Below are 27,960 nucleotides of genomic sequence, written 5' to 3'. Positions count from 1 at the left end.
CTGGGGGATCAGCAGCCCCAGGTAGGAGACAGGGTCCAGGAGAGAAGGTGCAGGTTTCCCAGCCAGTTCAGGCAAGAGCCCAGGTCCTGGGCCGCCTCAGCCCTGATGTCTGCAGAGGTGAGTCTGTGCTGGTCTCGTCCCCTGCAGCCTGGAGTGATTCAAGACTGGGTCATGGGGGCTTCCTTCTGGGCTTCTGTCCCACCTGCGTCCACTCTCCCTTTCTCCTACTGCAGGTGGATGTGCCCGTGTGTGACCCTGAATTTGGCAGCAACAAGGTGAAGGAGCCAAGCATGGGGGGCAGGTGGTGTGGTTCCTGGTATGAGCGGTTTGTGCAGCCGTGTCTTGTTGAACTGCTGGGCTCTGCCCTCTTCATCTTCATTGGATGCCTCTCAGTCATCGAGAACGGGCAGGACACAGGGCAGCTGCAGCCGGCCCTGGCCCACGGGCTGGCCCTGGGCCTCATCATCGCCTCGCTGGGGAGTATCAGGTGAGCATGCAGGTGAGCAGCCGTGGGGTCAGGGCACAGAGCTGTCCGCAGTGAGTGTGGAGAGCATACTCAGGATTCCCAGAGCCCTGTGGATAGTTCACCTGGGGAGTCGGACCACCTGGTTCAAATCCTGGGTCTGCACGTAGGTTACTCTCCAAATGCAAACCTCCCACCTGTAAAATGGAAATGGTGGAGTACTTCTGTAACTATTTTTTTCTGAATACATGTATCCTGCAACCCATGTACCGGCACCATTCTAAGCAATTTACATATATTAACTAATTTAAGCCCCACAACAACCCCCAGTGGGTAATGCTATTATGTCCACTTCCCAGCTGTGCTGGAGAAAGGCCATGAGGCTTGCCCAGGTTATGTGATCAGTGACCAGCCCTAAGGCTGACTCTCTCAGAAGAGGCGCCTGGCCAGGTGATCTAAGACATGCCCATTCTGTATTGAATCCCACTCAGAAAATAGATCTCAATAGGGAAATTAAAGTGCTGTTGCCTAGAAAAGCAGAATGGTAAGAGAACGTTAACTTCCCTCTTTAAATGTCTCAGGGAGGTGGTGTCTTCTGATGGGTCTGGAGTTGAATGCAGACTTGTCACTTCCTAGCTAGGGGACCAGGGCAAGTCGCTGAACCCTTCTGTGTGCAGTGGTATAAGTGGGGATGGTAATAACAGCAATATTTATTGAGGAGTAACTGTATGCCAATACTAACTATATACATAATACTGTATATGTACTCTTATTAATCTATTCCATCTTTGCAACAGCTTTATGAGGCATGGATCATTGAGGCACAGAGAGGTTATACAACTTGCCCAAGGTCACACAGCTATTCAGTGGCAGAGATGGATTTTGAACCCAGGTCAGTCAGTTGGAGAGACCATCTATTATGCACAGAGGGAGAATACTTCTCTATAATACCAACCTTTTATTCAATCATTTGTTTTTTTAATAAATAGTTACTTGGCACTTACTCGTGCCAGGAATTGACTGGGGGCTTGTTGACTGGATCCAAGATAAGGTACAGGAAGCAGCCAGCACAGCATCTGGCGCATAGTTCAGTCATTTGTTGAGCGAATGATGAATGAATAAACCAAGAAAGTGTCTTGATTGTTTTATTGCTAATGAGTGTGAAGTTAGTCTCAGGAACATGTGTGGCATTCTAGACAATCCAGCCCTCTCCGGCCAAGCCGTGCGGCGATACCAGCTGCTCTCTCTGTTTAGGCTGGGGGCTGTGGTGGAGAGGCTGATGGCCTGAGGGCCCGACCTGTGCGGTCTCCTGGGGGGCTTCATCCCCACCCCCTCCCTGCACCCCTGTGCGATGGCAGAGCCCAGGCTGAGCTCGGTCATGGAGGCCAAGTCGGCCTGCCTGGCCCTCTCCTGCTTGCTGGCTTGAGTGCCAGCTGGTGCATCCAAACCCCGCATGAGCCTCCCCAGAGGGCCTGCGTGCGCAGCTGGGACGGAAGAGTTGGGGCAGCCTGTCCTGACACATCAGTGTGTCGGATAAGGTCCTTTTGTCCAGAGCCGAGGCCCCCTGTCCAGTCTCGGCTTGGTGCCCGTGTCCCCTGGGGCAGCAGGCTCGTGGGTGGGCTCTCGGCACTGGGGGCTTCGACTTGTGTGTGACATGGGGGGGTCTTATGGCTACTTTCCCTGTTCTTGGGGGGCATCCGTTCTGTGTACCAGAGGGCTTTAACAGGCCTAGCTCTGAGGAGAGGTGCCCCACTCTCGTGGGGCTGGTTGAGATGCCGGTGAGGGCCACCAGGGGGCACCGGGGGCCTCCTGGCTCCGGGACCCGAGCTGGTGGGGCATGTTGGTGAAAGGAAACACTGTGCCCATGACCAGGAGAGGGGCTGGCCAACTTGAACCTGCCTTTTGACCCTAGGTTCAACTTTTTGTCTACCCCCCCTCACATCCCCAACCTCTCATCCCAATCACCAACCCACTCATGAACCTCTAACCGTGCTCCCAATTCCCAAGGCCATTTCCAACCTAAACCCCTAATTTCAACTTTACACTCAATGCTATCACACTTTTAGACCAAAAATAGGGCTTTTATTGAACAGTTCAACCAATCAGTTGTTGTTCAGGGCCTGGTTAACTTACGAGGGGAAGTGCGGCTACCCCTTGATTTGGAGCCTGGGGTCATTCTAACTGGTGGCCACGTCTCTGAAGGGATGAGGGGGGGGCTCTTCCAGAGTCTGGAAGGTGTGACGGGATGGTCACCCATCACGCTCTTCCTCTGGGCACCCGGGCTCTGGGTGCAGGGTGGGAAGGGGGCTCTCCTCCCCTCCCCAGCGATCCCCTGCATCTCTTGTCCCACCACCTGACACCTCAGGGGAAATGTGCACAATTTGGTGCCTGTTTCCCACTTGGGCCAGGCCTTGAGTCTTTCTACTTGACTCTGGTGTGGCAAAGCCAGCCTGGGAGGCTGGTTGGGACACATTCCTTGGTGACATCCCAGACCTTGGCCTCATGACTTCCTTCTGCTTCTGTGGGTGACAGTGGTGGGCACTTCAACCCTGCGGTGTCCCTGGCGGTCATGCTGATCGGAGGCCTGAACCTGATGATGCTCCTTCCCTACTGGATCTCCCAGCTGTGCGGGGGGCTGATCGGGGCTGCCTTGGCCAAGGTGGGTGATCCCCGCGGGGACTGGGCTCGGAGGGGGCTGCTGGGTTGGGGTGGGGACGGGGAAACTGCCCAACTCCTCTTCTTTCCTCTGGCAGGACTGGGCTCTTTTTTGTAGGGGAGGGCTTCTAGTTCTTTCCAAACCCACCCTGTTCTGTCCGTGTCTAGACTCAACTTTCCCTGGCAAACCAGGAAGCAGAATTCAGGACTTGAGGTTTCTCTTCCTGAGTCCATGTCTGGCTTTGAGGGCGTTTGGACAGTACGAGTGTTTTTTCATTCATTCATTCATGCATTCACTGGTTCTACGAACATTCTACGAACATCTCCGTCAGCACTGAGGGCCCGGGATGAATTTGATCATTCTCCTTGAGAAACTCCTGAACTAACTTCTCATGTGTTCTCCGGTGTGTCTGCTCTACCTGTGATGGGAATTAATATTCAATTTAACTTTGGAATCCTCCCATCCCGACAGGAAGGCTATCTCTTTCTCCCATGGACTCCCTCTTCCCTTCTCTCTTTCTCTGTTGCCCTTAAGTGTCGGTCCAACCAGGGGCCCTTCAGGATGAAGACCTAGCTTGGTGTATGTGTTGGGAGGCCTGGGGGGTGAGGCTGGGGCGTTAGTCTGGCTGGGGTTTGGTCTACAACAGTAAGCGCTGACCCACTGCAGCTTTTGATCCTGAATCCCATTTGCTGTCTTCCTGCCCTGGTCTCCCCACGCTCGCATTTGAAGCCTGGTTCCCATAGAAAGAGGCCTGTCCCTCTCTCTCTGAGTCTTAATGGAAAGGAGTGCTCAGGCTCCCGCTATGGTGGGGCCATGTGCAAACTTGTCGAACAGGATGGTGACCAGGGCAGAGCCACATCTGCTGCCCACCGGGCACACCCTCCCTGAGAAGCTCCTTGCCCACCTTCTCTCATTTCACCAGAGAAGCCACAGTCAGTTCTCAAAGGGCACTCATCATCCAAGCTAGGAGCTATTATCACCCCCACTTTAGAGAGGAGGAAAGGGGCACAGGGAAGCCAGTTACTTGCCCGATTTCCCACAAGCTGGTAAGTAGCAGAGCCCAGATCTAGGTTCAGGGCCCAGATGCTTGTCTGCTCCACTGTCTTCCCTCTCCAGGTGCCCTGACAGCCCCTCAGGCTGATTTCCTGTGAAGCTGGTGGAGCTTAGGCTTCAGGGCTCCCTGTGCCCCTGTGAAGGGGTCCTATGAGGGCTGGCAGTGGGCTCACCTGGTCATATGTGTTTGTAAAATAAGGAATCTTTGTATTAGTTTTCTCAGAGAGGGTCATCTATTAGCTTCAGGCTCACAAAATCTGGAGCGACCACTGGGTTATGTCCATTTTACAGATGAGCAAAAGGGAGCTCAGAGAAGTCTAATAACCCTCACTGAGCCACGAGGTAAAAATTGGTGGAGCTAGGATGTGGACCCAGTTATGCTGACTGTATGGTTGAGCAGAACCCCTCATTGGCTCTAAAGATGAGGGGCATGTATCCTTAGGTTCCTTCCCTTAACTCCCAGCGTGTCTCTGCTCCCACTGTGAGGCTGTGCGGTTTCCCTCTGCAGGCAGTGAGTGCGGAGGAGAGGTTCTGGAACGCATCTGGGGCAGCCTTTGTGACGATCCAGGAGCCAGCGCAGGTGGTGGGGGCGGTGGTTGCAGAGATCATCCTGACAGCACTGCTGGCACTGGCCGTCTGCATGGGCGCCGTCAACGAGAGGACGCGGGGCCCTCTGGCCCCCTTCTCCATTGGCTTCTCTGTCACTGTGGATATCCTGGCCGGGTGAGCGGTGGGATTACAGTGCCCAGCCCTGGGCCAAGGCTTGGCTCTGTGGGAGGCCTGCAGAGCTCATGTGAGAGTCACAGACTCAGTTGCTGATAGGGGCCACAAAGGTAATGCAAGTGGGGGGTTATGGGCTGGCAATGGGCGCACAGCAGGGAGTGGCGGGAACTGTGGTGTCTAAGGAGGAACCACTGTTCACATCCCTTAACTCCCAGCTGTGAGGGAATGTGGGCGTGGTTTGACCCTTCTGAGTTCATTCCAAGGAAGTCAGAAAAACCGGCTTTCTGTGTGAAATTTTCCAATTTTTGTAGAGTCAATAAAACATTTCTGTAGGCTGTGCTTATTCAGCCAGCAGACAGCCAGGGTTTAGCCCCAGACTTACCAAGAGCTTCCATACCCACTGCCTCACGTATGCAGAGCCTCTCAGTAGGCGTGGGAAGGGATTGAGGAGTTCAGGGATTTTCTCCCATTTTATATATGAGGGAACAGGCTCAGAGAGAGGACACAAATAACTTATTTAAGGTCTTTGGACAGTGGCAAATTAAGCAACAGATCTGGGACAATATCCCAAATCTGCTAAAGGGGATGAGGGACCCCTTCCTAATGTCGAGCCCTTCCTTTCTCTTGAACACAGAGCTACGTGTGGCTTTCCGTGCTCTGCCCTCCAATCCTGTTCCGTCCTTCGGGAGGTGGAGTCCGGGAGGTGGGAATGTGTGTATAAAGCTGTGGCAATGCTTTGCTGCCCCCTAGTGGCTTTTGGTTCACTTACAAGCCTGTTGCGTGGGCTTTGGCTATGGGACCTTAGTCCGCCGAGGTCTGTAGGACCCAGCTTGAGTGAATGGGGCACGGATACAGACACCAGAACTAGAGCAGTGCCCTCCGGGAATAGTCCTCCTCTGGGAGGTGTTGGGACCCAAGCTTGTGGCACAGTAAGGGCCTCAACCAGGGCAGCTAGAGTTAACACTTGTACATGAATTATTATGCACACAACATGGGCTCTTAAAAGCATTTTCTTATTCATTCCTGACAACAGCCTATGAGATAGGTGCTTTTACCTCAGCTTAACCACAGAGCTAGGTCTGGGTCACACAGCTAGAAATAGCTGGTCTGGGGTTTGAATCTAGGTCAGCTTGACTCCAGAGTTCACGTAGTTGACAGCTGCTTGACTTAGCTTTTTCAGCTTTACAGGGGGCCTGGGACCACCTTTTCCACTGCCAACACTGAGCAGGCACTCTCTGGTGGCCCTTCTAGACCATATGCCCAGGGATGAGTGAAGCCTTTCACTTCCTAGTGATCATAGCCTCTTCACCTGCATTTCCTTTGCGACCCCCGAGCTCCCACGATATGAGAGGGTCCCTGGGTGGTGTGTGACTGAGGCCTAGTTGGGGAAATGAACTTGAGGTGAGCTGGAGCCTGGCGGGGGCCCTGCTGACCAGTGTGGGGGGTGTCTGCAGGGGTGCTGTGTCTGGAGCCTGCATGAATCCTGCCCGTGCCTTTGGACCTGCCGTGGTGGCCAACCACTGGGACTTCCACTGGATCTACTGGCTCGGCCCGTTCCTGGCCAGCCTGCTTGTAGGACTGCTCGTCAGGTAGGATGGCACAGGGTCAGTGGCCTATCTGACGGGCATCTGGTGATAGCCCAGAGCACCCAGGGCTAGAGGGCTAGGCTCTCACTTGGGTTTGGAGAAGGGATGAGGGAAGACTTCTTGAGAGGCAAAGATTATGGCTCTAGGAACTTCGGTTGTAAGCGATAGAAATCCATCTCAGTACAACTTATGTCATAAAGGAGGGTTCATTGGCTCACGTCACTGAAGAGTTCACAGGGAGCACTGGCTTCAGGTGGGTGCTCACAGCATCTTCAGGACTTGGTCTTTCGCAGAGGCAATGCTATCCTCTGTGTAGGCTTCACGTCTAGGGAGGCAAAGATGCCCACCAGGCCCTCTGGGCTTACATCCTAGCGGCTTAACTCTAGAGGGAGGAGAACAACAGTTGTAGCAAAAGTCCTGGGTCTGATGCTCACCGGTTAAGACTGGCCCAGCTTGGGTCATGTCCACCACTGAATCAATTACTGTGGTCTTGGGGATGAGGCACTTCTATCTGCTTGTCTGGAGCATGAGCCTAATCCCACAGGGGTGCTGTACCACTCCAATGGTCCTAGCCACATAGAAAACCATGTAAATGAGGCCCCAGGAGCATGCATGTCAGGTGATGCCATTCCCATAAAATGCAGTGTGAACAGCGTGCCCTGGAGTTGTGCAGCAGATTCTAGGGTTTAGGTGATTAGAAGGATGGGTAGTGTCTGTTTGGCTGCTTCTCCTTGGATTCTCTCCTGGTGAGCCTCCCGGACCCAGAGGGTCCTGCTCTTTCTGCTCCAGGCTGTGCAGGGATTGGGGTCTGGACTTGGTATGAGCCGGGACTGTCCTTGGCTGACCTAGGCTGCTTGCCCCAGGGCCCATCTGTAGTTCTGGATGAGCATGTGGCTGAGTGAAAGGCGTCACTAATAACTGCTGCCTTCAGAGCCACAGAGATGAGCGTCTTTGGGAAAACGGCTGAAAGCTGACTGGGCTAGGATGTTGCCCCTTCCTAAGGGACTGGCTCTCCAGGCTGGAAAAACTCAGGAAGGCATCTCTCTGGAGAATTCTGGGCCTAGAGACATTTGATGGAGCGTTGGGTCTCTCCCCCAGAGGCTCAGAGACCTCACTGGGCCATCTTTTTTTGTAGGTTCTTCATTGGAGATGGGAAAACCCGCCTCATCCTAACAGGACAGTGAAGCTGAGGGCAGAACCCTCAGTGGACCCGTCCTGGGCTGCAGATGGGACGGGGGCCCAGGGGGCTGCAGCCTTACTCCGCTAGTTTGTTTCTGATAGACCACTAAGTTCTGAGATGTTCTAGGTTCTTCTCATTCCTTTGTGCTCACGGGAGACCTTAGCCTGGGGAATGCGTTGTCAGCACTGCCCAGAGGGAGGTAGAAACAGCACCAAACAGAGCAGGTTTTTCTTGACAGGAAAGGCCCCATGATCAGAAAAGCAGTCTGAAGAGGCGGCTGTTTGTGTCTGCCAGCTCATTTGCCCTGCTCCCTTTCTTTCTCCGTCTCGGTTCCCTGATGCCTCTGTGATGGAAGGACCTTCTGTGGTCTCTTTCCTTGCTTCCTGAGCTGCCAATCTACCTTTGCAATAAATAGCCCAGTATTTCCTGGTAGTGTCTATTGGCTGGCCGTGCCTTTCAGAAATGGGTGCTTCTGGGGAGGAAGCAAAGTCCGGGTCGGGCTTTAGCTGTTAAGAATCCGGTTAGCTTGAGCTCAGCGTAGAGTTCAGTGTTAAGCACTCAGCGCGCAGGCCAGCGCAGAGCCCGTCTCCCACTCAGCCGGACCCTCTCTGGAGGGGAGCTCAGTCCTTTCTAGAGTCTGGATTGGACTTGGGCTAGTCAATTCCAGATCACAGACGCGGGACCCTACTGAAAAGCCCAGCACAGATCCAGGGGCTGGTTCGGTGCACAGTGCTATCCAGGACACGATCAGCACCCCCACCCCTCCCCAGCAGGGGGCGAGGAGGGCCACGAGGGTGAGCCAGAGCTGCGGGGATTTCCAGAGGAAACTGACGATATGCCATAATACAGGTTTGGGGAACCAATGGTATTTGGATGGAAGATATAAGTGTACTGCATAAGAAAGAATAAAAAAGGACAAAAAGGCATATTCTGAGCTTTACATCTTAGAGTGTGTCATCTTCTCTGTAAGATTCTAAGGGTCATTTATGGAAGAGGATCATTGTAACCGTAGGAGGTGCTAGGGAAAAACAACTGTCCACAACAATATATAAACAAAACACTCACACACTTCTACAAGATGGGCCAAAAAATAAAGAAAATGTTCACTAGAGAAAATCACCAATACAAGAGACTGTCTGTGGAGAAAATGGACACACTATATACCCAAACATCCAAAACACTTTTGGAGAAAAAGAGGATAACAAATAACAAACCTAAAGAAAAGTAGGAAATAATGTGATAAAATCAGAAACAAGCAAATTTGAACATTCAAAAAGAGTGAAAAATGTTAAAAGTTACTCTTTCCTTTGGTGAAATAATGAAGCAAACCTTTGGTAAATCTAATAACTATATATACACACACCCATGTATGTGCACATACATATATCCCTACACATACACATACGCATACAGGTGTATAGCTGGCATTTATTGAGTATTATGTGCTCGGCCCTGTGCAGAATGCTTTATATGTATTTTCTCAAGGGAAAAAGGGTGGGAACTACTCATGCTGTGTGACCCCAACACCGAGAGGCTAGATAATTTGACTAAGTCACACAGTGATTTAGTGGCAGAGCTCAATTAGAATCCAGGATTCTGGACACACAGTCAGTAGTGTCCTTTCCACTGCCCTCGGCATGTGCTGCTCCAGACCCTGGGATACAAGCACTGATTTGTTTGTTTTTGTCAGAATTAGCTTGATCCTCCCATGGTGGGAAGCCTAGGATTACACTCTTGTATCTCTCCCTCACCAGATTGTCCAAAACTGAGAACTTAAGCAATTCAAGAGGGAAGTAGGCCAATCTACTCCCAGGTTGCAGCTTTGTACTTTAAGCCTGCTGTTGAGGCCGTTCACGGCTCTGCTACTTGCTGCTGCTGTTGAAAGTGGTCCCTAGGGGTGGTAAGTGCTACAGCCAAGTCACACATGTCCAAGCCCTGGCCGTGACTTGAAGGCGGGGTCCTGCCCCGACAATCCCACAGCTTCCATGCCAGGCATACCTGCGTGCTTCTTGGGTTCTACGCCCCAAGGCTGAGGCCTAGCAGGTCTTGGTTCTCCTGCCCACACCATTGTCCTCAAGGCAGTGAGTCCTGCCTCCTCTGGGGTTAGGTTATTCACCTTTCTTGGAAGCTGGCGACACTGTTTCCTTCCAAGTCCCCGGATCCATTGTGGAGTTTGGGGTTGTGACTGGCTGTATTCTTTTTGGTGCTTGAAACACAAAGCATTTGTTCTCCTCCCATAGAGTCTAATTGCCCCACTGGTTCATAGGAATTGAAAATTTGTAGCCCTTAGAGATTCTTTTCCCCCCTTACAAAGTCTCTTATCTAATTGTCAGACCTGAGTCAGTTCACAAACCTTAATCTCTGTGAAGGAATGGTGGGTAGGTGGGGGTCAGGTAGTCTTGTGAAGAACTCTGATACCACATGAATTTAAGAGCCTTTATCTTCACTTCCTCCAAAGATTGTGACCATTTACTAAAGGAATATACATAAGACTCACAGGGACTCCTAGATATTCTGAGCAGTTTAATTCTTGAGGACCTTGGCTGCTACTGCAGTCGGCTGCACAGAGCTGAGGCTTGTGAAGTCCAGGTGAGATGCACTTTGCCTGGGATTGACGTCATGTGTAGGTGAACTGGCTCTCTAAACCCATCCTGTGGGTTCTTCCTACAGTTCCTGCCAGAATAGTTGGAGATGTAGCCTTATCAAGTGGCGAAATCTTTACACTGCCTCTGGGACCCGTGGAGCTGGAATTACTGTGGGAAGAGGGGCTAAATGGAAGTCACTGGAACTCTTTAAACCAAAACAGTAAATCAAAGGCAACACCGGTTCTCTGTGGAAATTGCCAATATTTGTTACACCATGAAAGGCTGTGGATGAGTGCCTCACCCAGAATACATGAAATATGTGCTAATTCCACCCTAGAATTAAAGCCAACCATTATCGGAACAGCTCCCCGCCTCTTCACGGGGAGGTCAATTTCACTGGTTACAGATGAGAGACAGTAAAGCCCTCGTTTAGCCGTTCATACTAGTCCTTATTTAGAGAACAAGTGATTATGCTACCTTTGCACGGTCAGGATACCGCGGCCGTTTAATGTGAGTCATGGGGCAGGCAGTGCCTCTAATACTAGTTATGCTAGAGGTGATGTTTTCCGTAAACAGGTGGGGCTGCACAGGAAAGCTGAGGACTCCCTGCCGATTGTGGGGGGAGTAGTAAACCGGCAGGAGATGGATTTCTCCTTAGCTACTAATAGGGTCAGCTTTTATTACCTCTTAAGTAAGTGGTCTTTTCCCTTAAGAGACGACATCCTTCAAATTATGGCAAAACCAATGGGAGTCATTTCTTTTAGACATTTATTTCACATACAAGTTTTCAAGGAGACATCTAAGTGAACATTAATACAAAACAATGAATGGATACACTTGGAATGCATTCAGACAGAGGCAAAGCTTACAGCTACACGTCACTCAGCCACTCCTTGCATCTGGGGCTTCCCAGCTCCCTCATGGTTCAGTCGTGTCTGTCACTGGGCACCAGACCTCAAAACACAGCTTCCTTCACTGCAGCCACCCGCTGTTGGCCGCGAGGTGTCTCAGGGGCTGCCTGCTGCTGAGCACAAGGACCTGTATTGGACACACACCATTTGTCCTTCCTCCTTAGTGAGCAAGCTGCTGGACTGCTTCCTAAGCAGTGTCCTTCTTCCCAAAGCAGGAAATGGATCCAGGGGCTGCACACAGCAGGGAGCCAGGCCGCGTAGCCCAGTCTTACAACCTCTTCATCTGCACCATGCCCCACAGTCTCACAAACACTGGATCTGGAGCAATCTTGGCAGTCAAGTAACTTCTCTTAAATGTAAGGGATACAGGCCCAGAGAGAGGATATTGTTTGTCAAACAACACTCAAAGTGGCAGTAACAAGACTAAAATGTGTCTCTTTTGGCTTCTGGTCTAATGCTCATTCCACCATGGCAGGCTGCCCTGAGCTGTTTAAGAATATGTATGAAGTTTTCCTTTTTAAAGAAGATTTATGAATAAATTAGGTTGTATGTTTAATAGAGCCACCAGTAGGAACTGGAGCTATTTGTGGGAACAATAAAGCATGCGTAGGCAGGGAATGTAACCAAGTTCCCAAAGTGCCTTGGGTAAGGTATCAGAGAATAAAATGTCTATTTGTAGACATTTAAAAAAATAGTTACTTTTTAAATATAAGATTTGGGACAATTTTCAAAGAAATAAAATAGGATTAAATAAATTCAGGTTTTAGGTAGTGGGTTGAGGTGGGCTGTAGGTTCTGTTGAGCTCTCCAGCAGCCAGAACAAAGAGAGAAAAGCTTTAAGTTATAAAAATCACAGTGTTTGTTAGGTAACTTTTTTTTGCTTAGGATGAGAGCTTTCCCTGGTACTGAGGCCTAGAACAAAACCTTTTCCTATGCACCCTCATAAAAACAACGATATGTGATATAAATGACACATTATTCATTTTGACTTTCATGCTCCAGCTGAAAAAGATAAAATGCAAGTAGGCCTGGCCTAAGATGATGGGTATGACCTTCTACTTCCTCAGAACAGAGACAAAGTTCATCAAGTGAGGTACATACATGTCCAAACAGCCCATTTCTAATTAGGAATGTAGGTAGGGGAACTGAAGTTCCACTTTAGCTTGTTCCCAGACATAGGAGACGGAAACAGAGTCAGTCTCATATGGAGATGGAGCGTATCTTGCCATTGGGATGTCTTAGAGACAGACGCACAGCATTTTAGGCAACGAGAAAGACTCTTTTGCAAGGGGACATGATTTTCTCATGACTGCATCACTGACCCTGGCAGATGACATGAGGTAACTGGCCTCACTTTTGCTGCAGTACTTCCTCTACCATCTAAGTTACTTTGAGTACAGGCACCATACCTTTGTTCACTTTTGTATCCCCCACTGTGCCTAGAACACAGCCTTACACAATCAGTTCTTAATAAATACTTATGAATAACTCATCTACTTTCCTGAATCATACTTCAACATAATTATCAGTATCAGTATTACCAATATTACTATGCAGTGATTTCTATTTATGTGCATCTTCTCTAGCATTGGGACTCCAGAACATCTACACAATATAAGCACATGCCCACTGACACCATATACCTTACTGTGTTGGGCACGCTAACTGCACTTACCAGTATGAGTCTACAATTCAGACAACGCAGAGGAAACCGACCTACTGAGATGGGAACAATCATGACATTTCCAAGAAATGTAAATCAGAAACATTTATCAATGTTTACCTGAGTCACCTGCCTTCTGATAGGCCAACACCCTATTCTAGCACCACATGCTGGACTCGATTTCTTTCTATGCTGCCTATGCTCCTTGGTACACTGCCAAATGAGTTTCAAAAGATTCAAGCATATGCAAAGGAGAAGTATTACATCCAGGTGTCTTCAAATAAATAAGAGCATCTAATAGTGGGAAGGAGAGGTCAGGTCACACACACAGCCCTGCCTCTGGTTCTTTCCCACTGAAGTTATGACTTCCCCTCCCCGGTGCGAAGCTGCTGCCGGTCACGTGTGTGAAGGGTGTGAATGCCACCAGCCTCACCCCGGAGCAAACAGCTGCATGATGAATTCCCCGGTCTCCTCCGTAACTTCCAGAACTGAGCTGACTACCTCCCCCACCTGAACTCTTCCTTCAGTGTTTGCTGGCCTAGTACTAGGTGGGTATCAAAGATATTTTTCAGACAAAAAGGTAAACAAGGAAAACAAAAACAGTGTTCTGGATGGGAAGTTTTTGTTAAGTATTTTCACTTTCACTCAGTAAGAGATGGAGTCGTATAAATTACTCAGGGCTTGTTAGGTTTGTGGTCTGAGGAAGAGGGACTAGAAGGCTCAGAAAAGAGAACTGGACATTTAGCAAACAGTCCTGGAAGTGTTCTGAACTCAGTGGCATGTGATTTAAAGCACACCTAAGGAGTCCGACTGGTCTTAGAAATACCAAATATTTCAGGTTTCAACCTCACTTCCCTCTTGCATTTTAGAAAACTACTATTATATAACATTACATTTAAGTGTGGTTTGGGAAGCATACAATACACCAACATACCAGTCATGTTCTGGGTAGGAACCAGAGAGGTTATAGAACCAGAATGTGTCTGAATTAAAATTCTACTTTATTTTAATGAGGCACACCATGAGCATGCATCCTATTCAATCTGAGGAGGGCATGGCAGTTCAGAGGGGTCAGACAAGAGCACCCAGAACAATTAAGAGGTAAGTGTAGGACTTAGGAGAAGCAGGAAAAGAAAGTGAACTATTTATAGGCTGGAGAAGCAGCAGCCAAGTGGGTGTCGGTCTTCAGGTACAGAGAGGTTGGGGTACAGATGATGGGTGTCGGTTGCTTCTCATCGCTGTGGGCATGGCATTAGTAACAAGATCTCAGCGACAACACGGGGAGTCTATCCTAGCTTTTGGGATCAACTGCTTGGCACAAAAAAGGTACACTGCAACAGACTTCTGGTAGAAGCTGTGAAATCTTCACTCTCCTTTTTGAGTCAAAACCAAGATGGATTTGATGCAGTTCTGATCAGACTCCTTAAAGTCCTACTCAGACATGAAGCTCTGTGATCAAGTTGCATCCAGGATCTCATGTGGTAGATAAAGAAAAAAAACCTTTTCAGCATTTTCTCTCCCCTTGAAAACAACTCACCCCCACTGAAGGATCCTGACTGTTGCTGGACTTAGCAGGGCCTCGACATCCTGAAGAAAATCTCATTCCAAACTTGGAAAGGGCATCCCCTCCACTTGGCTTGAGGAGAAGTTGAGACACACAGGAGAGGAACAGATCGGTAAGTTAGAGGCAGAGGTGAGAACAGGATCCAAGTCTTTATTTACATTCTCAAGCTTACTTCGTAGCTAAGAAAAGATTGCTTTTGAGAGTGAGATTAAGGTAAAATGTCTAAGGGGACATGGAGGAAGAGAAAAGCTCGTAATCAAAAGGTTTTCCTGAGTTCATCCACCTTCCCCTTGGGGGGGCCCTCTGGGGGACCCACGGGTGGGGGGAGTGGCAGGGGCTTTTCCCTCACATGAACTTCCCGGTGTTTGCTAAGAACAGAACTCTTACTGAAACATCTGCCACACTGGGCACATCCATAGGGCTTCTCTCCAGTGTGTATTCTCTGATGTTCTCGAAATCTTGTGCAGTTATTGAAGCTTTTTTCACAGTCCACACATTTGTAGGGATTCTCGCCAGTGTGGACTCTGCGGTGGGCGCTGAAGTGGGAGCTGTTGGTGAAGCTTTTCCCACACTCTCCACACTGGTAGGGCTTCTCTCCAGTGTGGGTTCTCTGATGTATGATGAGACTTGAGCTCTGACTGAAGCACTTTCCACATTCTCCACACTGGTAGGGTTTCTCCCCTGTGTGGATTCTCTGGTGAGCACCAAAGTTTGAGGAGTCGTTAAAGCTCTTGCCACAGTCAAGACATTTAAAAGGTTTTTCTCCAGTGTGGATTCTTTGGTGTCTGATGAGGCTCCTGCTTCTCCCAAAGCACTTCCCGCAGATGCTGCACTTGCACGGATTTTCCTTCTGGTGGGTCACCCGGCACATGAGATGGGCACTCCTCCCAAAGCTCTCCCCGTATGTGAGGAGTCTGTAGGACCTCTTCCCCGGGAGAGGCCTCGGAGGCACCACTGCTTTCCCTGAATCTCTAGGCTGAGACTTCAACTTTCCCTGTCTGATTCCTTGAAGGCTGTCCCACTGTCTTCCTGAGATGCATTCTCTTTTCCGGTATTTACCTGGATCAGTGTTCTGGGAAACAACCCTTTTAGACTTTTCTATTAATGCCCTATGCTGCTCCATGTCCTTATATATTATTTGCATTGCATCTTCCTTGATACTATCTCCAATTTCAAAATCTGGAAAAAAAAAGACAAATATTTCAGACCAGTCCTGTATTAACATACATAACATGGCTTATAAGGCTTCATTTGTGAGGATCCCCACATACTTCACAGGCTTCAGGTCTGTTACTCTTCCCTGATTTATTATTTCATGCCTTATTTTCACTCAGTTCCTCAGTCAGTAACACCCAGTAAAAAGTAGGCCTTTGGAAATGTTTCCTCAATTGAATTATGAGCCAAGCCATTATTCCAGCCATATCCTGATGAGCATGGGAGCACCTATGCTTACCTTCTCGCAGTCCCACCCTAGCTTCTCCTGCCTCCAAATGTGCCCGTGCACACTAAAGACACTGTGCCACACTAGTGGTCAGAGCAGAGTCCTGGGATCAGGTCCAAATTCCCCTACTGGCTTCTGAGTTCATCAGTGCATGATCATATCCCGCCCAACCATATTTCCTCCTTCTCTCAAAAGTTCCCATCACTTTGTTTTTCTGGCTGTCTCACAGACCACATGAATCCAAATCTCAATTCTCAGTGCTCCCCAAACAGGAATTCTCTTCTCCTCACTCATCCATCTACATTTCACATTCACCAGCTTTTCCAATAAGTTTTCTGGACAGAGAGATGATACAGTGAAGAGACATACGCTTGGAATCAGACAGCTGATTCTGATTCCACCTGTGCACTTATGAACTGTGCAGTTCTGTATTAACCTTTCATGATGGAAAATTCAAACATACAGTATGGTGCACTTCCATGAACCACTCACCCAGCCTTAACAATGACCTACTCGTGGCCAATCTTGTTTCATTTCTATTCCCACACACTTCCTGCTCCCTGTGCCCAGATTGTTTTGAAGCAAATTCCATAATTGCATTATTTCATCCATTACTATTTCACAAGCTGTGTAACTTAGGCCCAGTCCAGGTTTGATTCCCAAACCCTTGTTCCTAAGCATTTTGCTATACAATCTTATTTCTACTTGCCAGTGTTAATGTTACCTTCCTTCTACACATTGAGTGGAAATTGCTGTACTCTCTGTCCCAAGAGGGGTGGCTGTAGCATGGGTTGGGGAGAGGAGAGCAGCTGTCAATCACTTCATTAAGTAAAAAGCCCTAATGATGCCATCTTTTATTTAGCAGTACCCCTTCTGAAGTATTCTGTTTTGGGATTTGGAGGAAGTCACAGCCTAGCAGTTGGCTCAGGTGAAGCCTGATAATTTGGTGACAGGTCTGGAGCTCAACTTAAAAAATGAAATTCACAAGAGATGGTACTAAGGACTTTGTTCTGTTTCCAGAGTTATCAAAAACAGGGTCATGCAGAACCTAACAATTTCAGCTTCATACTCCAATTCCCCACATAAATACTACCTGAGAGAATCTGTATGAAGTTCCTCCTGTGATGTTTATTTTGAATAGCATAGAGTGTTGGGAGGAAAATAACAACAGGTAAGCATAGAAAGAGGACTCAGATGACAGATGGCTGAGGAAACTTAATACAAGACTGGTGGAGAAAATTGGGTTGGAGACTTTTACAATAGTCTGGGCAGGAGAACAACAAAGACTGAACTAGGGCAGCAGTTGTGGTAACTAAAGGGGACAGACAGAAGTTCTACAACAGTTGGAAATAGTGTTATCTGCCTGGATATCCATAGTGATAGAGAAGGCATCAGAAATATCTGTAAAGTTTTAAGTCTGGATGACCTGTGGGAAGATACAGGGAAGAGGGATGGTGTGGGAAGGAAGACAGTGGTTTTAGTTTTAAAACTTTTAAGTCTGGGCTGCTGATGAGATGGCCATGAGGGCATCTGGCAGCCAGTGGGAAATATGCAGGTGGAGCTGAGAACCAGAATAAAGTCTCTCTCTGTCTACCCTTTCCTCATGCACATCCTCATGCACATCACACATAACTGAGGTATTTCTCAGTTATTTCTTGAGTTTACTGCCAAAACTTCTTCATCTAAGTTTTTTCTCAGTTCTTACTCCCCAAGCATTTTCAGGAGATATAAAACATTATTTGACTCCCTCTGGACAAATGAGGCTGTGACCCCAAAGACCAATTCACTAGAATGTATGCGCCTCCCACCCATAGAAGCACTGTGAGAACAGGGGTTTTGTGGCACTCACTGCTTATCTCCTGCTCCTCAGATAGCACAGGACACATGAATATTTGCTTAATGAATAAATACTCATGAGCATTATGCCAGATGTAATGACTGTTCAGTAGATCACATTTTCTCTTCTCTTAGACTTCAATCCCTTGATTCTTACCATTTGGGCTTTGCAGCAGACCTGGGGGTCCCTGGTATTCTGAGTCTTGTGCAATTTCCTCCTCACTCATTCTCTCACTCCCAGAATCTTCTACTATTGCCCCTTGTGAGGTCTCCTCAGGTTCCCAGCCTGTAGGTTCCTGGCGTTCAATCTCAAGATCCTCTCTTTCCTGCCTTGAGGGTGACGGCACTTCCTCTGGGGAACCGGGGGGAGGCACAGAGGCCCGGGAGTTGATCAGGGCATCCATCTCCTTGTAGAATGCGCAGGGCTCGAGCACATGGCCATTCTGCACTTTGCGGTAGCTCTTCTGGAGACTTTTGAACTTGGTCCGGCACTGTTCTGGTGTCCGGAGGAAGCCGCACTCACGCAGTTGTTCAGCCACAGCCCCATATAACTTGCTCTTCCGATGGCAGGCTTGAAGTGCTTCATAAAACCGAGTCTCCTGGAGGATGTCAAGAAAAGTCTTGGTTTCCTCATAGCCCCAGTGCACACCTGCCATGCAAAGATAAAGTTAAAAGATAAAAGAAAAGTATCTGTAGTAGCCTCTATACATTACAGAATATAAGGAGTAGAAAAAAACTATTCCTATTCACAGTAGAACAAGAACTATATGTCTAGGAATAAGCTTTGTGAAAAATAAGAAAGTGTGTATAAAAAATATCTATACTAAGGAAAGACAAAAGAACTAAAGAAAATGGAGAGACATTATATTTCTGGAAGGAAGACTCATGTTGTAACAGATACTAATTCTCAAATGAATCTATAGTCAAAATCCCAATAAGATTTTTGAATTGAAATTGACAGACTGATTTCAATGTTTACTTGGCTGAGTAACAATGCAGTCCATCAAATCAGCCATCGCTATGGGACTAAGAATTTAGCTGTCTTTTCAAAATGGTTATGAATAATGGTCTAGACACCCAAGAGGAACTTCCCCTCCAATTTTTTTAGTCAGTCTTCCTCGACAACTAGAACTATGTCCAGCATAGTTTTTGATTCCTCCACTTTGAGATGAAATGCTCTGAAGATCATCTTCCCATCTTTTTCCTGATGTCTACTTCTTTTGAATAAGTAAATGCATGGATACACTCCCAGCTCTCTTAGCCTGATTTATTTTTCCATTCTATCGAAGAACTTACCTTTTCATAAGGTGGAACAGAGAAATGTTACAATAGCAGTGATACCAAACAATGTTTTATTGCACTTAAACATTTACAGAAGGCTGTCATCAATATTCTCTCCTTTAACACTAACCACGGCTCTGGTATTCTCAGTCTTATTTTATTGATGAGAAAACCAAAGCTCAAAGTACTTCTATGATGTGTCTACTGTCACACAGATATGAATTGGCGATTTAGTTCTGAACATCCCAGTCCCCAAATTTCAATACCAGTTTTATGTGGCATATGGTACATCTTTTTCTATCCTTTTAATTTCAATGTCTCTGTGTTCCTGCATTTAAGATGTATCTCTTGGAAGCAACATACAGTTGTTAAACATCTGATTATCTTAGTCTTTTAAGTTTGTAATTAACAATATATTTGGATTTACATCTACCATCTTACTGTTTCTCTCCATCTGAGTCATCTACTTTGTGTTAATTTTTCTCTTCTTTTAGAATTTCATTGTTTTCACTCATTTTTTTGTTAGTTACACATTTTTTTGCTGGTTATCCTAAAGGTCATAGTAATGTATCTTTGACTTACTATAATCTAATACAATTGATTGCTTTATACCAATTCTCAGATAATGTCAGATCCTTAGAATCCTTTGACTCAAATTTTCTTCCTTCCATGGGCCCCAATTACTCAGTATCCTTGCTGTGCTCTGATGTGAGAAAGAACCTTCCATAGTCACTCATTGCTGTCACTCAGACTGCATGGGGGCAGCGATGAACACCTAAGAGTACTTGACCATGTGGTTGATCACAGTGGTCAGTGGCCAGGCACGTGCGACAGCACTCCCCAGGTGTGGCCACTTCTGGTCTACACTTCCTTCCAAGAAATCATCCATTCTCATACCAGAAAAAGCAAGCACAGCTCTTACCACTCAGGTTCTGGAACAAGACAGGGGCACGACGAATCTCAGACTTCCGGATAAGTTCAACGCCCATTTCATCCCTATCAGATTCTTCTGTGGCTTCTTCCTCTGCCAAACTGACCTGTTCTTTAGCACTGATACCAATTCTTTTTAGTCTGGGGGGAGAGAGAGTCTCCTTTGCCTTAGCAGTGGTTGAAGCATGTGCTGCCGGGTTCAACAGAGCATCCATGTCCTCAAAGAAGGCACAGGGTTCTAGCAGGTGGCCATTCCTCACTTTCCGATAGCTCTTCTGGAGACTTTTGAACTTGGTCCGACACTGTTCTGGTGTTCGGAGGAAGCCACATTCTCGCAACCATTCAGCTACAGCACCATACACCTGGCTGTTTCGGGGACAAGCCTGAAGTGTTTCATAAAAGCGAGACTCTCTGAGAATTGCAAGAAAAGTCTTAGTCTCCTCATAGCTCCAGTGCACACCTGCTATTTTTTCATCTTCTAAGCCCCACTGCTGCTGCTCTCTCCACATTTTTGCTGCGTTCCTTGCAGGGATCTGAATAGCATGAACTGACTTTCCCTTGATGTAGCTGCTTCGCAGAATATTCTTTTTATTAGAGGGCTGTAGACCTGTGGTCCATGTCTCCTTCCTTTGCTCTAACGGGGCTATCTTGTTAGACACAGACACTGTACTTCCTACAGAAAGAATAAACATATTTCATGTTAAACAGAGGACATTACTGCATGTCCCAATCTTCTGTCATGTGCTCTCCTGGACCACTTGTTCACACCTATCCCCTAAAGGTCTTGTCCCAGTCTCCTCTCTTCTAGAGCCTTCCTCAACCATGACAGTGCACACTATAGTTATTCGTACATGAGTTCTTTAGCACAGTCATCTACTAACTCACGTCATCATTTTACTTCTCATATATGTACTTCTTTCCCCAGCCAGTTCTTAAGGGAAGAAACATGTATTTTATCACCTTCAATCCCATCTCAGCATCTAACATTGTGTCAGGGTCACAGTATGCTCCTAACCAGTATTTGTTACTTATACTCCGTACCCCGACACACACACATACTGGGGCCATGAGAGATGAGAAATGAAGAATTTTTAGATATATCTGACAAAGTTCATCATAGGAAAGTGATGTAAGAATAGTGAAACTCTTTGAGGGTTTGTTACCTTATGATACTGTAGAGATCAACATGTCTTAAATTTGAATCCTAGCTCTATCACTTACTTTACCTTACGACCAGGGGAAGTTTCTTAATCTCATTCAGCCTCAGTTTCCTAGGAAATAATATATTCAAAGACATACTGGGAATATTAAATAAATGATTATCTGTAAAGTGTCTAATGTCTAACAGGTATGTAAAAAATCAGTTTTCTTCTCTAGACAACACACACAGAAGTGTCAAGGAATTCTCCTCTAGTAGGATATCAAATTAAATCCTTTCTGAGAGAACCTGGGGGATGGAGATTTGCTGTTTTTACATGAGAGGAGTTTAGGGATAATTGAAAGCTCAACTACCTAAAAGGACTAGGCAGACAATGTAAACAAGGGGGGCAGCTGGAGTGAACTAGGGCAGTTCAGCAAGACCTCCTTGATTCAGCTCTGGCCAGCTGTCAGTGTGTGAGACAGTGGGCCCATGGTGCTCAAGAGATACGGGAAATCCAGATTTACAAACTGACTTTAAATTAAAACTCTTTGTGTAAGACCAAATGTGTGTAAAAGCCAGGTTCAGCCCATGAGCCACTGGTTTACAACCTATGATAAGAGATTAGGGCAGGTGTCTCTGGGGCTGGGTCTTTCTGTATGTAATTACATGCGAAGGTGCTGGACTGGAGCTGAATTCTCACAGTACAGTCCCTATCCCACTCATGTCAGATTTTACTAAGGACTCTAACTCAGCATTATACTAGGTCTGGATGCTGTATGTCCAAGCAATGTTAGGAATCATCAATCATGAGCACAAGGAGGCAGAGGGCTGGGATGCCTGCTGTTTTGGGAAGAGTGCTTTGTTACTGGTATGTCATCAGTGTCCCCTTAAGTTGGTCATTTTTTCCAACTGCTTTAATTGTTTTCTAATTATAAATAATTGTTGGTTTATCTTTATTCATTCAGAATGACAAGGCCCATATTATAATCTCTATACTTTAGTGTCTCTATGCAGTGTTGTCCCACAGAACTTTCTGTGATGATGGAAATGGTCTATAATTGTGCTGAAGTTACCTTAAATGTGGGTATTGCCATTGAGGAACTCAATTTCTAACTTCAATTTTAATAAATTTAAACTTAAATAGCCATGTATGGCAAGTGGCTACCCTATTTAGACAGGTCTACAGTATCTATAGTGTGTGTTAGTGCAATTTTAGGCCTATACTTTTATTTATAAGTAGTCTTTGACTTGCAGCTTACATATGAATGAATCACTTATCCCTACTGTTAATGCAAATGACATATCCTTCAGAAAGGACACTTCAGTAGTTATGTGTGCAGGTAAACTTGTGCTATTTAAGTAATTTACAACATGCTATCAAAGTGATCACACTGAAATTACTTTTTTCCTTCCATTTATAAGATTTCCATCTCTCCAGGAATTATCTGCTGGGCACCCACTGATGTGTGAGGCTCTGTGCAGTGTTGGGATTACTACAGTTGAACAAAAATCCTAAAATGACCCTATGACTTTATGGAGCTTTTGATCTCATGGATATAAGTTTATATTTAAATAATATAAATATGACAGTCATTTATAGCACCTCTCCAGTGTTTTAATTACTAAATTATAAGAATACATATTATTTTTTAAACTGGAAAAAAGGAATGAATGAGGTAAGAAAACACAGATAAATGGTTTTTAGGTCTGGTAAGCTAGACCACAGAAATGATTAGACAACCCATGGAGGTCCTTTAAGTATTAATATTTATTACTGTTTTATGATCACTAGAAATGAGTTTATTAGAAATCTCCCAATTTTTTACTTCAAAGGGCAAAGAATCCTTACCCAGGGAGACCATGTTTCCCACAGTCTCTTTCCTAACATCTTGGTAGAGGTCTCTGTGAGCAGGATGCACACTTTTTTTGTAGGAAGAACCTCTTGCCACGTGGACATCTTTCCCTGGTCCCTGCAACAACACTAACAGCAATGACTACCAAGATAACCACATGGGTCTGTGAAGTATGAATGATCATGGATGAAGCATAGAAGGGGGCTCTAAAGAGGAATTAAAAATCAAGGAACCAAGTGTATATTATGTGGCAAATGAAACATTAGAATCATAAGACAGATGATCCCACAAGGAGTCCCATTAATCAGAAGCTGGGTCCAGTCTTTTCTGGAAAAGGAACAATGGAGAAAAAGTCTCTTGGAGGGAATATAAAAGTTTGAGCATAGCAAAGGCACAGGAAATCATTGTGCTGAATACCCTAGGAAGGCCAGAGAGAACAGTAACAATTTACCTGAGACCCAACAGGAGGTCGTATGGCTGTTACTTCCGGACCCATGATGTTCCATTCATCAGCAGAGGCCCAGGGAGAAGGGCGTGCTGTAAGAAGGGAAAGAAACAATTACTGTTCTGGGCTTTGGCCCTTTAATTCATGCTGCTTCTACTTTAAAAAAAAATTTTTTTTTATTTTGCTATCATTAATCTACAATTACATGATGAACATTATGTTTACTAGACTCCCCCTTCACCAAGTCCCCCCACATACCCCATTAGTCACTGTCCATCAGCGTAGTAAGATGCTGTAAAATCACTACTTGTCTTCCATGCTGCTTCTACTTTTAAGAAATGAGCATGTATAAGAAAACTAACTAATAAATATTGATCATTTTCTCAGTGAGTTCAGAACAATGCTTCAAACCATGACCTCCTAAAGCAGGGCTCACAAACGCAGATGCTTTCAGGGAGTAAGCAGGCAGAGCGTATGATGAGAGGCTCCGGGTAAGGAGCATGGGGAACTGGAGAGCACACGTCCCATTGGAAGGTACAGCCCATGCTCAGCTCCATTTGCTTCACTGTGGCTGTGGAATAGCCAGCACTTCTCATTTTTTCAAGAGAATCCAGAAATCTGGACTTTTACGTAAAATACCCAAAGTCTTAAACCTTGGAACTAAAAACAAACAAAAACCCCCAAACCAAAACTCTTTGTGGGTGAAAGAAAACAAATTTGACTTGACATGTGAATTATCAGTTTGAAATCTCTAGTAAAAATTAATCCTTTTAGTATGCTTAAAAAGTCAGCATATATAGATATATAGTCCTGGATAGTACAGGCAAATATGCCCCTTGAAAGGTGTAATGAATAGATATAAACTTTTTTATAGCTCAATCTATGGTCTAACTTCCACTCAAGAACTCCCTATCTAGGGAAAACTTCCAGACTAACTATTACTGTGACCAATAATGCAAAAAGCTTGCTCCACTTCTTTCTAGAGAAGCAAACTGAATCATTTCCTCAGAAACACATTATTCCCTTAAACACACATGGCTGAAATCACAGGTCTTCTTTTAGAATGAATTTACCTTTCTGAGATACCTGGTTTCTGTCCTCCATACCCCCTGTAAGTACCTTAAGAGAACAAACTTCTCCACTTTAGGAATTCCTTATCACCCTGGGATGGCAAAATCCAGAAACACCATGCATTTGTTGGACTAAGCTTATTAACTAAAATAACTCAGAGCATCTATCCATGTGAAAAGGGGGCTTTAATGCTGATGAACGCCACAGACTGCAAAATTTAGAAATATTTATATTTGGAATGCATTCTATCATAATATGAATTTCAGGATGGATAAGGAGGTGGCATACATAGTGTATCTTGCTTCTTGGTGAGGGATTGTGTAAATCAGACAGATTTGAAGTGTGAAAATAATTTTGCCATTATGGAACAGAGGAAACTAACATTTATTGAACACTATTATGTATTGGCCTCATTTAATCTACACTAACAACCTTATTATTTTCCTTTTACAGATGACAGAATGGAGAGTTTGGGAAGTTAAGTAACCTGATCAAGGCCATTCAGAAGAATGGCAGAGCTAGGTTTCGAAACCAGGTCACCTGTCTCTAAACGCTAGCAGCTTAACCTCTAAACATTAATACTCCTTTCGTATTACTTGTCCATGATCAAATAGAGACAGGGTCAGAGACAAGATATAAACCCAAGTCTTTTCATTGCAGGGTCAGTGATCTTTCCATTCCTCTCCTTAAGCCTGACACCACACTGCAAGGGATGGAGAGATCACTGTGGACTAGGATGGACGGGGTGTTCATTTACTTGTATTTGACTTAGTTCTAGGGCAGCTATGAACATCAGTGATCCCTTTCCTGTGGTTTAGTCCTCTCATAAGCCACTTTCTATGACACCTTACATGTGAGTCAATTTTTGAAAAGAGGTGTCTTGCTTCCCTTTCCAAACAGGTTTTCAAGTTATTTATGGCCAGCCGAGAACACATACACATATACACCACAGGACTAAAACACAAGCTGATTATAGAAGGGAGATTATTCAATGATACTATCAGATCTCAAGGCCAGCCTGGTCAATCCAAGTTTTCCCAGACTCTATCTCTAAGATCCCTTTTGCTTTTATGCTGCACATATTTCCAACTCCTGAAGTTAACCAAGTCTTTCTCCCCAAATATTCCATTTATTTCCAAAATGTATTGAGGGGAGCAAGTCACCATGTTAGGGCCACAAAATAAATCTGCCATGGTCTCTGCAGTAGGCATGCTCTGAGTTCTTACCATTCTTGGGTAAAGGTCGATGCTCTCTCTTCCGGTTCAGCTGCTCCTGGTGTCTGGAGTGGAGGCTTGCAGCTTCCTCGCGAGACAGCACTCTGGGTTGGGTCTCCTCCTGCTCTGGCTGGAAGTCGGCCACCTCCCATGCTGCTCCCAGGGGCACTTGCTTCTCCGAGTGCACAGGACTGCTAACCTGGGAAACAAAGCCAAGGCCATAAGGGGAAGAGGGAGGAAGAGAGGGCCAGATGAAGGCCAAATTTTCCCAAGAAAGATATCAAAGAGGGATAGAAGATGTGAGTAGGAATGAAAATTTCACTCCATTCCCAAGAGTTTCTAAGGACAATGAGTTAATATTACTGTCTAGAAGTCTAGGCACAAGGGAACAGGACAGGAGAGTGCTATTAATATACAGAGGGGGAAAATCTGGCAGAAGTGAAATACAGAGCCTCATTGTTACTAGAACAGGTATTATTTGAGTCCTCACATCTATTAGGTTCATGGAGAATCAAAAGTTATCAGAACACAAATAAGCTCACTAGTGAATGGAAAACAGAATGAATCTCCACATCCAGTGTTTATCCTTGACCAAGACAGCAACCTGCAGATAGATCTTTACACAAATGCAAATCCTGTGCAAGGTGAAAGTGCAGATATTGCAGGACTTTACGAGGTTAATGAAAGGGCAGTTGAAAATAACCAGAAGAGCATTCAAAGACACTGACAAATGAAGATCAATTTGGCAGTTCAACCACAGAAGAGTGACAGGATGATGGCATTAAGGGCACTGCAAAAGACATATATGGATCAGAATATTAAAGGATCAGAGGGCACGCTGGGATAACTGATGAAATCCTTGCTTTTATTTATTTACTTCTGCAAAAACAGCCCTCTTTAGGATCCAACTGCAAAAGTCTAATTCTGTGAAGCATAATGTATTGTTGTTTCACGTAATTTGTTTGGGAAACATCATGACAAATATCTGAAACAAATATTTAAGTGCATAATGTTTAGTTTCACTTGCAAGATAATATTTCAACTAAAGTTTTTTTTTCCATTCAATATGAAATTCTGATCCCCTTTTAAGTAGATTAACTTTCAAGGGCTTTCATTGGTACCATTTATCCTTCCATAATAAGCACTTTTCCTGCATGGCTTCCCTGCCCATCTGCTTAACCCGCCCCTTCTTTCTAAATACAAACATTTGGAAAATTCTCTCTCACCTGTTGTCTTAGTTTTCCAGTCTCTTTTTCCAAATGTATTACCAGGGCCACCGCCTCCTCTCCACTTTCCGGACATTGCTTCTGTGCCCACGACTGAATCTTCTCGGGTAAAATGGTGAGAAACTGCTCAATCACCAGCAGCTCAAGGATCTGCTCTTTGGAACGCATTTCTGGCTTCAGCCAACGGCAGCAAAGTTCCCAGAGTTTACTGAAAGCTTCATGGGGTCCGGTCACATCCTCGTAACAAAATTGCCTAAAGCATTTGCGAAAGGTCTCAGACTCAGAGCTATCCGGTCCTTCCAGAATGGACTCCGATGCCCACTCGGGGTCCTTTTCCACTTTCATTATTAAGCATCCTTCAACCTCCAGGGGCGCGTCAATCTGAAGGTCCAGGGATGCAGCCATGCTGCAACCCGGGGGTCAACCTCACGTCTAGCTCAAAGTAGACTCCAATAAACCAAACCCTGAGGGCTCCCTTCTTAATGTTTTGTAAATGTGGGACGGTAGGGGGCGGGTAAAAACCGGCTGTGTCACCAGGAGCAGGGTACTCCAGGTTGATTAATCAAATCTATCCGAGGCCCTTGAAAAGGTGAATATGTACCTAAAGGTTCAAAAACTAGGCCTCTTTTCCAAGATGTGTCCCCGCGATGTGGTTTTCCAGGGTGCATCTCTTTTAGTGCAATGCCGGAACCAGCGAGGCTAGAGGACCGGGAGAAAACCAAGCGAAACCGGCTGAGGGAGGATGCGCGGAGGCGAACAGCCGGGAGGGGGTGTGTCAGCCATCTCCGGATCGGGCTCCTGGGAGGCGAGGCCCCGAGTGGGTGGGGCCGGTTGCGCAGGCCCTACCCGGTTACGGGTTCGAGGCTCGGGCATCGCCGCGCGCCCAGGCCGCTGCGGGTGGCCGCTGGGGACTGGCGGTGTCCCAGGCCAGCGCTGCGCTCTTCCCGGCCCAGGGCGGCCCCGGCAGTCCTTCGGCAACTTCCACACTCCGACGAAAGGCCGCGAAGCCTTTGAGCGGAGAGAAGCCGCGGGGACAAAACAAGGCCTCGCGGGGGGTACAGCTAGTTCGGTGCGCACCGCCCAGTCCGCTCCGCCCGCGGCTGCGCGGGGGGCGCTGGGAGCCGCGGCCACGCATGCGC

The 27,960-nt window shown here is 46.3% G+C and overlaps 2 protein-coding genes across 5 annotated transcripts; one reads left to right on the top strand and one right to left on the bottom strand.

The window, feature by feature from the left end:
• On the top strand, nt 1-25,592 carry AQP8 (aquaporin 8). Of its 4 annotated transcripts, none has more exons than XM_036992454.2 (6): nt 1-117; nt 234-487; nt 2,996-3,122; nt 4,681-4,895; nt 6,350-6,484; nt 24,835-25,592. In XM_036992454.2, exons 1-6 carry the CDS (start codon nt 106-108, stop codon nt 24,836-24,838), a joined length of 747 nt encoding a protein of 248 aa, XP_036848349.1. In that variant the 5' UTR covers nt 1-105; the 3' UTR covers nt 24,839-25,592. The 4 variants fall into 4 exon arrangements, with proteins under 4 accessions (XP_036848349.1, XP_073071485.1, XP_036848348.1 ...); XM_073215384.1 differs by lacking the exon at nt 24,835-25,592 and adding an exon at nt 10,332-10,485; XM_036992453.2 differs by lacking the exon at nt 24,835-25,592 and adding an exon at nt 7,900-8,582.
• Nucleotides 10,987-27,953, bottom strand: ZKSCAN2 (zinc finger with KRAB and SCAN domains 2). The gene is made up of 7 exons (XM_017657494.3): nt 26,822-27,953; nt 25,608-25,794; nt 23,317-23,402; nt 22,862-22,982; nt 19,864-20,544; nt 17,818-18,309; nt 10,987-15,562 (listed from the first exon to the last, which is right to left on the bottom strand). Exons 1-7 carry the CDS (start codon nt 27,224-27,226, stop codon nt 14,640-14,642), a joined length of 2,895 nt encoding a protein of 964 aa, XP_017512983.1. The 5' UTR covers nt 27,227-27,953; the 3' UTR covers nt 10,987-14,639.
• Between the last annotated feature and the right edge of the window lie 7 nt (nt 27,954-27,960).

The sequence above is a fragment of the Manis javanica genome, chromosome 10 (genome assembly GCF_040802235.1).
Source record: "Manis javanica isolate MJ-LG chromosome 10, MJ_LKY, whole genome shotgun sequence".
NCBI lineage: Eukaryota > Metazoa > Chordata > Mammalia > Pholidota > Manidae > Manis > Manis javanica.
Note: the sequence above shows the minus strand (reverse complement) of the source record. Positions and strands in the feature narration are given on the sequence as shown.

Excerpts from the sequence above, each read along its gene's own strand:
- ZKSCAN2 (XM_017657494.3), bottom strand. The coding sequence starts at position 27,226 with ATGGCTGCATCCCTGGACCTTCAGATTGACGCGCCCCTGGAGGTTGAA. Across the intron at positions 23,403-25,607 it reads TCGACCTTTACCCAAGAATG|CACGCCCTTCTCCCTGGGCC; the intron begins GTAAGAACTCAG and ends CCCTTCTTACAG. Across the intron at positions 22,983-23,316 it reads GACCTCCTGTTGGGTCTCAG|GGACCAGGGAAAGATGTCCA; the intron begins GTAAATTGTTAC and ends GTGTTGTTGCAG.
- AQP8 (XM_073215384.1), top strand. Across the intron at positions 3,123-4,680 it reads TCGGGGCTGCCTTGGCCAAG|GCAGTGAGTGCGGAGGAGAG; the intron begins GTGGGTGATCCC and ends TTCCCTCTGCAG. Across the intron at positions 4,896-6,349 it reads ACTGTGGATATCCTGGCCGG|GGGTGCTGTGTCTGGAGCCT; the intron begins GTGAGCGGTGGG and ends GGGTGTCTGCAG.